The sequence below is a fragment of the Dichomitus squalens genome (genome assembly GCF_000275845.1).
Source record: "Dichomitus squalens LYAD-421 SS1 unplaced genomic scaffold DICSQscaffold_5, whole genome shotgun sequence".
Classification (NCBI taxonomy): domain Eukaryota; kingdom Fungi; phylum Basidiomycota; class Agaricomycetes; order Polyporales; family Polyporaceae; genus Dichomitus; species Dichomitus squalens.
This window is the reverse complement of record NW_006766887.1, coordinates 1,346,587-1,359,790: the sequence shown is the minus strand read 5'-3', so window position 1 is coordinate 1,359,790 and position 13,204 is coordinate 1,346,587. Positions and strand designations below refer to the sequence as shown.

Genomic DNA, 13,204 nt, shown 5'->3' with positions numbered 1-13,204 from the left:
CCGAGCCTGTACTCGGCGCAGGACGCCAAACCTTCCCGCAGCCCCCGCCATCACACCACGACACGTTCGCGTACTCTTCCGCCGGCTCTGCAACCATGGTTCAACCCTCCCCCGTCTCGCCGCGCCCGTCGTCTTCTTATTCGTCTTACGGCACGTACACGGAACACCAGCGCGATAACAGCGGCGCGTCAATTGGCTCCGCGGGCCTCTCGGATCCGTACGCGAACCCAGTCGCAGCCTGGGGCTCCGGGGTCAAGCAAGCCGAACTCGAGGAGGCCCAGATGGCCAGCTCGCCGCTTTCTCCGTTGTACGCTGCCAGCGCCGCCAGCGGTTCGGACGTTTCCGCAACGGGCCTTCCTTCGCCGCCCGCTCAACCACTCCAGTCACCATCCAGGAACCCGGCTGTGCCGCCAGGCGCAGGGCTGAGACCGCAGCAGGGTGCGCCAGGGCAGGCGAGCGCGGGCTCCACACCGCGTCCGGGCGGGAACAACAGCAAGACGTACTCGTTCGTGTCATTGCCTGGGAATGCGGTGAAAAAGCGGCCGCGCCGGAGGTACGACGAAATTGAGCGGTTGTATCAGTGCAGGTGCGCCCCCGTTCCTCGGTCAATTTGGCTTTCTCGCTCGGAAAGTTTGCACTTTATTCGGCTTTACATACCTCTGTCACTCGTCCCTGCGTTTCATGCGGATCCCACCGCTCGAGAACCTCCGACCATTTTTATGTTTTGCGCTGCCTGCGCTTGACTAAGCGGTGGGACGACAGCTTGCTGAGACGCACGCATCTGTTGGACAGTTGGCCGAATTGCACGAAGGCGTACGGAACCTTGAACCACCTGAACGCGCACGTAACCATGCAGCGGCATGGTGCGAAGCGGAGCCCAAACGGTACGGTTCTTTGACATGGTTACGTTTCGAGAGCTGACTTAACCCTCCACGTCCGTGCCTCACGGGATCACTCTGTATATGCGCCTGCAGAGTTCAAGGAGCTGCGTAAGAAATGGCGCCAGGAGAAGAAGGAGGCAGAGGACGCCGAGCGCGAACGAGAACGCGAGACTCAGGCGATGGTCATCCGCGAGATGCAGTACGGCCACCATCCGCACGCGCAGATGGTCGACTACGAGCACCACCGCTTTGCGCGGCGGCGACTGAGCATGGTCGAGCCCTATCCCGATCCGCACGGACACGGGGCATCAGGCGGACCACATTCCCTGCCCAGCCATTCGTACATGCACTCCGCGATGCAAGGACAAGGAGCAGGCCCCGTGCAAGCATATGGCAATGCGCCACAGAGCGCGCCGCCCTACGGTTCTTTGCAAGGCCCTGCCATGGGCATTGACACGCGGTACGGGCTTCCTTCTCCTGCCGACGAAGGTGATCATTTCCGCTATCCCTCCGGACACCATCCGTCGCAAGGCCTGCCATCTCTCAGCATCCCCCATCACAGCGCGGAGGAGGACATCTATTATCGCCAGGGGCAAATGACACCCCAGGGTGAGCTCGTTGGTCCCGGATGGGGTAATCCGCACGCGTCTCAACACCCTCAGGCTCCCGCGCATGGCCACAACATGCGCTCCCAGCAGCAGTTCTACAACGTGCAGGGCAACATCACTCTCCCGCCTCCTCACTCTCTGAGCTCGCTCTCCGTCTCTGCGCCGAATCCTAGTCCCCTCTCTGCTGGCGGCTTCCCTTCGCTAGGTCCGAGCACAGGGCCGGGGCCGTCTCTCGGCGGGGAAGTCAATCTCGGAATCGCTGGTGCCGTCGGGTCTGGGCAGGAGAGCGGCTCTCCGACGCCAGAGCTTGCCGCGCACGTGTCCCTCGGCTCCAACAGACTGCCGCCCGACTCGACGCTCCTCACGCCTCTGCCTGGGTACGAGCCCGAGCCCGAGCAGATGGAGGACTTGGGCCGCCCCCCGCGTGAGCGCTCCCGGGAGCGCGATAGCAGGGACTACGGCCGCGACGACCGTGATCGCGCATGGGGCGATCGCGCGGCTCGGGACCGCGAGCGATATTACGCCGGAAATGGGCAGGGGAATGGAAGGGACCAGCAGCAGTACGAGTAGAATGTTCGCGGCGTGATGGATCGCTCTGCTGTGGCAGCGGTGAGTACGATCGTTGTTATCTGCCGGCATTTGCTCAGTTGATCGCTTGTAGGTCCTACTTCCTGGCGCCAGCTCTCGCGACATCGCGTGCCCGCACTTCTCTGGCGCTCGCCCATCTGCCTTCTGTGTACGTCCTTCCCTGGCCGCCTTCCCCTCCTACTTCCCGCACAGCCTGCTGGCTTGCCAAGTACCAGGGGCTCGTCGTGCATCAAGTATCTGGGGCCTCTCTGTACCATCCCTCTTGCTACTACCACGAACTACTGTGATCGCGCCTTGCGCCGACACCCGACAATTGCTATCTCCCTCTTTATTGCTTGTTCTCTTCCTCGCCTCCGGTCCACGCGCCCCAATGCTCTCGCGCGTCCTCCCTATTTCTACTCCTACAACTCCGTCCCGAATCACATATGGTACGGACAAGTGTATAGTCGGCCGATCGTGTGCCTGTATGGTAGTAGATACCTCTAGTGCTCTTGGTATACATAGCTCATGCCTGTTTTTGGTTTACACAATTCTGGATCCCCTATTCTCTCCTTCATCTGCTCCAGTCTTCTCTCCTCCATCCCCATCCGCGCCCTCGTCTCCCTCAATCTCATCCCGTCTCCATTCTCGTTCGCCGCCTACTAGGCCCGTCTGGGGAACCTCTCGGACCCGCTTCCGCGCCACCATGCACTTCCGGCTCCGAACCATGTTGTCTGTTCTCCTACTATACTCGTACTACTTGCACCTATTCGACTTCTGGCGCGCGCCCGACGCGTGCTGCTGTATTTGTTACAGTTGTACATATCACCTACTCTCGCTTACTACCTACTGCATATGTCTCCCGCCTTCGTTCAAGCACATGGCCTCCTTGTGTTTCTTTACTCCGTCGCTTCCTATAGGCTACCCTTCACCGATGCTCCAACCGGGCCCTCGTTTCGGTCTGTTCCCCCTTTACTGTACACCACTAGTCCGCAGGCAATGGCAATGTACCAGATGTATATAGTGTATATCACCCCGAAATTGACTCAAGATCTATTGTTGTTCCTCCGTAGTATGCGCGCTGCCCGCCTCGCATGTGAAGTCGCAGCGAAAGCGAACCCCGACCATCTCGTATCTCGTGTCCTTGCACACGCTTCCAGAAACAGGACATGAAAGCGGTCTGCCTTCCCGGAGCGATCGCAATCGCGACAAAAGCCACTTGGACAGGTGGGGGGGCCCAACACCTCGTGCCGTTCGCGCAGCGAGTATGCTCCTCCCAGCTCGACTCGTAGCCAAGGCGGAGGCACATCACGCTCAGCCCGTTTGTTCCCCCAGCGAGGTTCGATCCCGGCCACAAGATCGGGCAGTCGCAGGCCCAGAACTGCAGTCTCAGGGCGATGTGTGCTTCGCCCATTGGACGGATCGCGGCGTCTGCCGCGCAACGGCGTACGCATCGAGCCGCGCTCTGCCCGCATACGCTCCGAGGCCCGATAGCGATTTGCGATTGCGCCTGCGGTGAGCGCGGGTGATCGAGCTCGAGCGGCCTCGCCCGCGATCGGCGTACGTACGCGTTTGAGAAGCACGGAAGGAAAGACTGCGAACACGGTTGCAAGTGCCTGTGCCACCACCCGTCACTGCAGCGGCGCGCGGGTCCTGCTGGGCGCCTTCCACGGCGAGCGGCACGACCCTCAGCAGCCCCAGCCCCCACCCCAACGGCCGGCCGGGCTCGCTGAGGTCAGAGGGAGGTTTGTGCGAAGAGAAGCGGGCGAGAGAAGCCCCCCAGAATCAAGGTTCGTGTTTACATACGCATCCACAGGTGGGCACGTGTGCGCTCCTGCTTCCCATCACCCTGGGTTCGCTGCAGGCTCTCTCAATCTCCCACTCTCTCATCACTCTCTCACCGTCAGAGGGCTGCCAGCTGTGCGAAGCACGGTTCGGCGACAGAAGCTCGCTTGGGAGAACGGGGACTCGGGACTCGGGCTGCACGCCTGGGAAGCGGGCGGACGTGAGCACGCGCGGGCTTCTGCCTTTCGACTTTCTGCATCCGGCTTCTTGTTCTTAAGCTTGCGGCCGTCGCAGGGAAGGCCGCTGGAGGGTTCGCAGAAGAGACGTGCAGTCGAGAGCACGGCCGGCGTGGGTACCCCCGTCTATGAGCGTGGGAGCGCCTGGTCCGACGCCGTCTTCATGGATCGAAAACGAGATGCGGCCGCGGAGAGCAAAGAGGCGAGCGTACGAACGGCGGGAGGGTCGCCCTCGCAGACTCGGGAAAGCGTGACAGATGCAACGGCACACGAGATGGTCGTGCTGGATGGGATCGCAGCGAAGGCCGCGAGTCGAAGGGCGATGGACCAGCGGTGTCTATTCCTGAGGTCGTGAAGACTGTGCATTGAAGAGAAAACGCGCGCGCGCAGCTTACGGCCGGGTTCTTAGGGTTGCGTCATGGCTGCATTCACGCGCCTACCCGGCAGTTGGTCACCCGGCTCGTGCCCAGCCGTCGGACGCAGTCAAACGGAAGGCTATAAGGAGAAAGCGAGGGCTGCGTTATATACCGCCCGTACAGCAAACATGGCTTGAGGGTCCTCAACCATTGACATGTAGTATGTGCACACACGCGTCTGCAAGTACGTCTATCCGCGTCTCGACATCCGGTGATTTGTGAGCGAGCAAATCCAGAAGCAATGCCAGCATCAGGACCGCGTGGCAATGCCTGTAGACCCTGCCAGCAGCCATGGTCGAGCCGAGCAAGGATGATGTCACTGCATGCATCTGCGTTCTGCGCGCCATGTGTGCCGACAACACTTGAATAGCCTGCTAGATCAAGAATTGGGTGGGTAGATTGCGCGTGGGCGGTCAGAGCCACGTCTGCAGATGTGCGGGGCGGTGGCCCGGCCGCGAGACATATAGAAGTGCTAGAGACGTGAAACGGTGCACCCGAAGGAGCGCATATGCGGAGGACACGGAGCGAAGGAAGGACGGACCTCTGAATGTGCGATTGCGGCCGGCGGGATGGCGAGATGGGGGGGACGGGGATGAACTGTTCTCCCGCGGCCCGCTGGGATCACGACTGCGATCGCACGGAGGGCTCTGTTGGCAGGCCGCAGGGCCAAGGCAGCGTAGTGCGCGCCGTTCCGAGGTGGACGCGATATCGTGCACGTCGCCTTCGTGCGATGCTTGCATCTAGCTAGACGGGTGCCCGTGAGGTGCTCGACGTGCGTGTGTGTAGATAGTCAGTCGCAGCCGCGGACGCGGGGCGTGCGCCGTGAAAGCGGTAACACGTTGCAGCGGCCCCATAGATATCGGGTGGGCAGCTGAGCGTGGACGAGCAGCGAACACGGAGATGCATGAACGGGACGGGAGACCAAACCCAAATGCGCCACGAGAGGGTCCGGATCGGAGCCTGAATCAATCGAGAAGCAAGGAGGAGAAAGCCTTCGAAGTGCAAGACAATAAGAGCGAAGCGCACAGATGGAGGCGTGACCTCTCTTGGGATCTGGAAGGCGCGGAAAAGAAGGACCGAGAGGAAGGCACGCTCGCAGCTCGAGTCTGTTTGGAATATGCGGCGAAAAGGTGCACGGGCTACCGGGCGTGAAGCCGTAGAATGACGAAGGCGCGGAGATGCATGAGAAGCTGTATGCCGGAGGCGCGTAGTGGGTATCCAGGATAAGCGTTTAGAGCCCTGCAATTGTCAAATTGTTTCATCGAGCGGCGCACGACAAATAGGCGTGGCGTTTCGTCTGGAAACAGAGCGAGCGTCCGGCGAGACAATATGTGACTTAATCTTCGGCCGGGGACACATAAGGAAGCCGAATCGTTGCGTGATCGCTGCTGGTCCGGGGCGCGAAAGAGGGCGTCCATGGGTGCCATTTGCTGATCGCGCTGGATGCGCGTCCGGCATATACGAGACATTTGCCAATGTGATGACCGACCGTACGCCCCACGAAAGCAGATTGCATGAGACACACGGAACTGCTACAGCAGGTGCTTCTGCGCGTCACTCTGGCGTTGTAGACCCTTGTGGGTGCACGACCTAGAAGAATTGGTTTACCTCATGCCAGGCCATGCGGAAGCGTTGTTTGGTCCCCCCAGCATTTTCTCCCAGCAAGCATGTCACCGCCTGCGACCGTATACGTCTGGATTTGCATGCGGCTGGCGGGATGGCGCTTGCAACGGACGGCGCGCCAAAAGAAGCGCGAAGAAGCTTGAGGCGGCGAGTGCGCGGGATTTAGTTCCTAGGGCGGAAAGAGGCAGACCCTCGGACAGCCTGGCGGGGTGGATATCGTCGAGACCCGACTGCACAAAGCCACCGTATGAACGACGGAAGTGAGATATCCTGAGTGTCTCCGCTCTTTCGAAGTCTCGACGCACTTCGGGGCTTCATCGAGGTCGCGATCACGACGGGGAAGGATAACCTATAAGCAGGATTAGCGTTCATTGAGGAACCGCGAGCATTCCCGCGCAAGAGACTAACGACGTATTCTCAGCTGTGGACCGTTTCGCTTCCAATAATATGAGCCCGCCTGGTACAGACCCTTTCGGTAACGCAGTGTTCTCCGTGGACAGCAGCAGACTGGACGCTGGAATTTGCTGGCAGCTGGGCGTCAGCCCCAACTCTTCTCTCCGTGACTGTATGTGCCATTTCCGGGCAGTCAGCTTTTCAATGCCTACTAGACACTCACGGTGGTATAATTATCCTCCCATATCCGCAAGGGCGGCAACGCATATTCGCGGGGTTATGCGTCGCTCCCTATTGAGACGCAGCGCAAAGCGCGCTTTGCATCATGTCACGGAGTACGACACTCCCTGCGTCGGCAGCGACGCCACGTACCAAGCGGCACGGGGACTAGTGCTTGTGATATCGAGCGAAGCTGCTTGCGAGGTGCCATAGAGCGAACATGTCCGCATCGCCCAAGCACAAGAAGCGGGCCTCCACAGCGGCTTCGTGTGTGCGTCTGGGGCGATTGCTTCGGGCTTCGATGCGGCTTGATTGATAGGCTGCGCAGTTATTTTGAGGAGGAAGCATGGAAGGCAGGTACTCAGAACGCATATCCTTCGGCCGTTCGTCTTGCTTAACGCCGTCCGACTCGTAGCGACCCACGACCAATGCCGTGCTCGGCCGAGCTCCTAAGACCGGATCACGTGTGGGCCGGACTTTCCTGGCCTCTGTATCGAGGGCGAAAACACAAACGAACGCGCATTTTCGGTGGTCGGGCACGATCGCGATAATGCGCCCTGACAAGGATAGGGAAATATGATTAAGCCACATCAGCGAACCAGCCTCCTGAGAGCCGTCAGTTCGACACACCGGTTCCGGGGATTACACGCCCTCGCCTGATATTGAGCGGGACCCGATGGATGATGCGCTGTGCCGGAAGAGAGGTCCTGACATCAGGGCGATCGAACATGGCGGCATGTTCTAGTTCCGACAAGTCACCAACGGCTGCAACCTCGGAACGTTCGCGCGTAATTGTGTCGTTGGCGGGGAACGTGCATCCCACGCAGAGCTCGAGTCCGATGATTGACGACTGATAGTCAGCTGCTGCAGTGCGGAATAATGTTGTTGTAGCGCTCAGAGGAGGAAATTGTCACAAACATACAGACTTTATTGGATGCGACGTGACCGTTACGCCACATGAAGCGGCGGGCGTCCCATTCGTCGCGGGCCGTCGATGCTTTGTGTCGAGAGTCCGCTATGGCAGAGGGGTCTAGAGCATCATCGGGCGCAATGCGGCCGTCATAGTTTGCCTTGGAAGCGGAAGCCGTCCCAGCGCGACTGAGCGTGCAATAAGCGTTTCGTGAGAGACTGACGACCATAACGCTATGTCGCGCCCTGCTTTGCTTGTTCGGCAGCGATTGGAGCGGACAGCAGTGGGTATTCCTTGTAAAGATCCAGCCCGTGTAACCCCTGTTCTGCATTGCTTCACTTCGTGGAAAGGATATCACGAACAGCGCGCCGTGAAACAAGCCTGCGAAAACATTGCATCCGGATGAGCGCGAGCAGCAAGTACGAATGCGTCTATCTCGGATTTCCATTTCCGGGAAGTATGATGACACGATGTTCGGGGCGCAGAACTCCCGCGGGAAGCACAAAGAGACGGAAGAAAGAAGAAAAGCTTGTGGTATACATACACCTCGGGTTCTGTATGAACTCCAAGGCCGCCAGGCAGCCGAATTGCCTGCTGTCGAGGGCTCTGACACGTCGCAGTACTTGGGGAGAGAGGACGCAGCTGACGGGAATTCGGTGTTGGATAGGCAGGTGGCCGAGCCATCGAAGGCGTCAAAGCGGAAGTGGGAGGAACGGACAAGGAGGGAAAGATGAAGGGCAGCGGCGGGCTGGGTCCGGGAGGCGCCGGCGGGCAGGCCGTGCCGCGGTGAGTGATCTGCGCGCAAACCCTCGCCACGTCTTTCTCGAATTCCCGAAGCCGCACACATCACGTTTCAAGGAAGAAGGTTTCAGCGAACTCCTGGCCGGTGGAAGCTTCCAAACGTTCTCTGGCCGAGTTCCTTTCCCGCGGCGTCGTCCATCGTGCATCTGCCTGAGACTCCGTCCAGCTTCCACGGTCCGACGCTCTGGGTCGATGCCTGGGGCGGGACGTTCTGGAAGGGGAAGAAGCCCTGGGGAGCCGTTGGCGACGTCAGCAGGGCGTTCGAGATCGTGGAGTTTGGGCGGCGACTGTGAAAGGAGCAGAGGCAGGTCATCTATCTTGTATCACTGCGTGTCTTGCACGCCGCTTCTCGGCTGCACAATCGGACCCTGCTCGGTTGCGTCGCGCATTCGAGGCCACGGCGGTAGCAAACGGCGCAGCGCCTTCACTCAACGTCGGATGGATGGGACTATCTCTGGTCATCCCCATCTCTTAAGTCGTTGACCGTTCCTCTGTAATAGCAGCGGCGGCCTCGCCATCTCGGTGTGTCCCCTAAGCATTGTCACATTTGTACGGCTGTGATTAATCTGACAGGAACTGCTCGGCCTCTCTTCGATACATATCGATAAATGACCTCGGTTTGTAGCTTTCTGACTGGGATTTCTGACCAGCCGCTTACTGAGCGGTATTTTAATGTGTCCGACAGAGCCGTTATGAAGTATAGCATCGCACGCAGATGCGAGATGACTCCTACAGCACAGGCACAGATCACCTGCGCAGGCGACGTCGTAGACTGATCGCAACTCGTGCTTCGGTTTTACGTCCTCGGCTTGAGCGAAGGCATTCACTTCTGCTTTTTGTCCTCTCCCCTGACCAAAGTGAGGGAATATGTTGTATGTGAGCACTGATACGGACTTATACAATAGCGTATTCTATAGGTCTGCTCGCTTGGCCCCAGCAAGGCCTTGAGCCGAGAACGTCAACGATGCTACATGACAAGGTATTACACTCTGGGATTATATTTATCAAAATCAATCCGAAACACTCACGGACCAGGATCGGTGTAATCTGTGATACTGTGATAAATATGGAATCGACTCAGCGATGTCGCCGCAGACGGCCGGTATACGGCGTCCGGTCGCGTGCGCCCTAATCATGAGTAACAGACGCATTCCCCCGCCTACCACCGAGTCGAGGATGGCCTTTGTTCATGACGGCCGCTCTGTGATCACCGTGGCGTTCTGCTCTGTCAAGTTTCGCCTTGTCAGCTGCAGCAGTGGGTACCCGCTCTATCTGAGGATTAATGCACTTTGATGGTTTAGTGCCGCATGATCCCACGGACGCCTCCCTTGTTGACGCGATGGCCCAATGTAACGGATCGCTCGACTTCCCATCTCTCGTACGCTTCCCTACCTGTGTCCTGACTGTACCACTTACATCGATGTGATTTCCAGATGTGTGCTGAGGTACTGACCCCCTGTGGCCAAGGTCGTGGGCAACTACTCGCCGGCGGCATAGCTTTCTCGTACTCCATGCTTTTGTCCACATCTACACCCTGTCCACGCACATGCTGGGCGGGCATATGATGTGATCCTTCAGTGGGTATCCTTATTGTGAAGGCGCGCGTCATTTCTCTCCAGCGTTCGGAAGCAGTCACGGGTGGCAGTTCTGGCTCTGACCTATCCTTTCACGGCAGTTCCGACATTTGTCGAGACCAATTCAGCTGATCGTGAAATCGGCAGACATTCGGAATCCACAGCGCCCAGTTGACAGCTCCAGGGGGACGGCGACCTCGAGGCACGACTCTGAAGGCTATCCGCCCGCCCAGTGTCCAATCCGGTATGTTTTTGTTCCTGGGCTCCTACCTCCTTCTGGCGGGTGACTGATACACCGTGTATGAGTTCTAGGTACATTTGACTTGACACAACACGGAGGCTGGTGGGGTTTGAGAGATGCACAGAAGCACGGCGAAGGTGATTTTCTTACTCGCGAATTTTGCACCCTCGATTCTAGATCTTACACTTCACATCGCTCCGCGTTTTTGCAGACCCTGTAAGGCTTACCCTTTGAGGTTTCCTATCTCTTACCTGGAAAATACTGCATCGACGGGTCGCTTGCCCTCCAACGACGGCCTGGGCAGCTCCACCCGCAAGACAATTGGTACAGCGTCTCTGCATGCCAATCTGGGCTGTCGAGACGGCCTCGGCCCTTTCGACGTTCACAGTCAGCGATCAGGTGCAGATAACTCATTAAACCTTGCAGGTAAACGAACGCTTACGCAGGCTCGTTCCTTCGATCGGCCTGGCTCCGGTTCGCACGCTCATAACCACGGTACGTGCGCTAGATGCCGCGTCGTCCTCCGCACGTCAAGCATGACGCCCGTTGTTTACGGTTAGCGAGGCGCACTGCGCGCCTCGGACGCCGCTGCGGGAGTACCGAGGCACAGGTCTCTAAGGTACGCCGTCCGTTGTTTGTCCAGCTCACGCCGACGTGCGTCCCTGGGTGCTGTGCATATCGACGCGTGTTTCTCGAGACGAGGGATCCGCGGGAACTGTGCCGCGCCGGATGTTTCCCCCCACGGTGCTGGGCAGCGGGAGGGGGGGAGCTAGCTCCGAAGTTCTGCCGCGAGGAGATCGGCTCGCGTCTGGCTTTTGTCTCCGCTCGTCCCAAATCCGAGTCGCTTCCGATCGGTCGCATTCGAGCGGTGTACATATACCCCGATGGCATTTGAATTTGCGGTGGGCTCGGAGTCGTTTGTGTCCTCGAACTTGTTGGACGATTGTCGTCCTTGGATGATATGGGATTGTCAGTGATATGGACCGGACTCAGACGACGGTGGACGCGATACCCCCACTGAACATCTCATTTAGCGTTGCCTTGGCCGTTCATATACCGCGACTCTCTTTATAGGCTTAGTGTCATCTTTAATTAAACGAAACTCATGAGTGTCCACCTCCTTAAAGTGTCCCAAACCATAAAGCGCATGGAAAGCAATAGCGTTGAGATGATAGCATAACAGGTCCATCTTGGTGTCGGTCTCAATAGCGATTCCGGTGATACTACGAACCACAAAATCACGGGATTCAAATATCCACATCAAACCTTCCGACGCGCTCACCGTAAGGTTAGCCACCCGAGCCTGCGAATTAACGCAAGACACATGGGCTGCTGACTGATCCTGCGTGCTCCTTGTCCCTTGTAGATCTGTCATCACGAAAAAGAACCGATAGGAAGATTCGACTTCAACTGTTCGAGCTATGGGCCCGCAGCAGATCATCCAGTAATCCGCCGCAGGAATGTAACGAGTCGCTCCCAAAGCATGCACCCTCAGAAGCGGCAAACAGGCAAGCCTCGTCGCACTCTTCCTTTGCGTACTCTGTCGCGCGAAGACCGGTGGAGCGGAAGGGCTCGTGTAGTTATCTGAAGGGGATGGGGCAGTGAGCTTGAGTGCACGGAGGGAGAGAAGCAATCCGAACGGTGCAAGATCGGTCAGGCCGCTGGTCGCAGGCTTGTGTTACACAGGCCCGACGTGGAGGCGACGATGTCCAAGTCGTGGGTCACGTGTATGAGATGGTGCTGGAGTCGGTATGGACCTCGGGTCCACACCCGAGACACAAGTGACAATCCGAACGATCAAAATCTCTAGTGATGGGTACTCCAACTCCGTCGAGGTCGGGTACTTTGGCTGACATGTTTGCTGACGGAAGATATCAGTGCCTTGGAAAAGCAAAGACATTGCTTCGCGTTCATCAGGATCGCCTCTGCAGCATCGCCATACGAAAAGCCGACGCGAGGGAGGAGAGGTCTGCTACAGCAATGCGCGACGAACGATCCCACCAGTGGCAAGCGACGAGTCGAGGTTGAAAGTGCAGGATACGGTCCGTAGGGGAAACCCGTTCAACAGCAGGCCCACGGAGTCGGCGTCGAGGACCCACCGCAGAGAGGAAGTAGGTCGGACGCTCCTGCCGACGCAGACGAAAGCAGTAAGGTCTGGCGGAGGAATGACTAGCGTAGAAAGCCAGGATGCGCCGCCGAGGCACAAGCAATTTTGCAACTTTGTAGCTCGACAGCCTGCTCAAAGGGGGAACACTTCATAGTCCGTTCTGTTCTAGAGCACACGGCGGATGTTGGCTCGGAGAACGCTCTGCACATATGTTCGCGCTTCCGGGCGCACGTCTACTTTGTATTTACCTGATTGCTCGAGATGTGAGCCAAGTCTTATTGTGACTGCGGAGATTGAGGGGAGTTACTCGTCCTGGAATCTCGTATAGAATATCGATGCGAACAGCGAGGTGGGCAAGGATGTACAGACATCGCGACAAGAGTTAAGTGAATGCGGATGATTGTGTAAGCAGGTGTGGAAGAGTCTTTCATGGCCTGGTGGTCTAGTAGTATGATTCCTTCTTAGGGCTTCGGAGCATTTGGAGGAGGTCCCGGGTTCAATTCCCGGCCAGGCCCTTTTGTTCCGAACTCTCCTTGGCGAGTACTCCTGCATGTCGTACTCGTTTTTGTGCCAGAAACCACGCTGACTTGATGGTATCCGTATAATTGCAACGCAGTCACACATTGAGCAACCAGCCACCGAGATGAACGCTATGTATCTCTCTAATCCTCAGGTACTTCATAGGCATCGGCTTTCTCTCCGTTAACTTCTCGTCGGATGCGAGGCAGGATCAAGCGTAGGAAGGTGTCGATGACCTGCCAATTGAACGTGGAAAGTCGATGACGCAGTCTGCACAGGACAGCGTGCCTCTACGACTGCGTCTGGGCCTTACTCCGATGTAAT

The 13,204-nt window shown here is 58.1% G+C and overlaps 3 protein-coding genes and 1 non-coding gene across 4 annotated transcripts; 3 read left to right on the top strand and 1 right to left on the bottom strand.

Moving 5' to 3' along the window:
• Positions 1–281: 281 nt before the first annotated feature.
• Positions 282–1,024, top strand: DICSQDRAFT_54208 (uncharacterized protein; the record flags this gene model as incomplete). Its single annotated transcript, XM_007363141.1, has 3 exons — positions 282–586; positions 793–884; positions 975–1,024. Coding segments are annotated over 3 exons (447 nt in total), but the record flags the coding sequence as incomplete, so codon positions are not given.
• Positions 1,025–8,605: 7,581 nt separating this feature from the next.
• DICSQDRAFT_178822 (uncharacterized protein) lies at positions 8,606–9,461 on the top strand. Its single transcript, XM_007363140.1, has 3 exons — positions 8,606–8,961; positions 9,138–9,296; positions 9,357–9,461. The coding sequence occupies exon 1, from the start codon at positions 8,632–8,634 to the stop codon at positions 8,920–8,922; it is 291 nt and encodes a 96-aa protein (XP_007363202.1). The 5' UTR covers positions 8,606–8,631; the 3' UTR covers positions 8,923–8,961; positions 9,138–9,296; positions 9,357–9,461.
• An 863-nt stretch (positions 9,462–10,324) lies between these two features.
• Positions 10,325–11,435, bottom strand: DICSQDRAFT_134046 (uncharacterized protein; the record flags this gene model as incomplete). Its single annotated transcript, XM_007363139.1, has 3 exons — positions 10,763–11,435; positions 10,466–10,653; positions 10,325–10,391 (listed from the first exon to the last, which is right to left on the bottom strand). A coding segment is annotated over exon 1 (335 nt), but the record flags the coding sequence as incomplete, so codon positions are not given.
• A 1,357-nt stretch (positions 11,436–12,792) lies between these two features.
• On the top strand, positions 12,793–12,876 carry DICSQDRAFT_t49. Its single transcript has one exon. It is a non-coding gene; the product is annotated as a tRNA-Pro (tRNA).
• Positions 12,877–13,204: the final 328 nt, after the last annotated feature.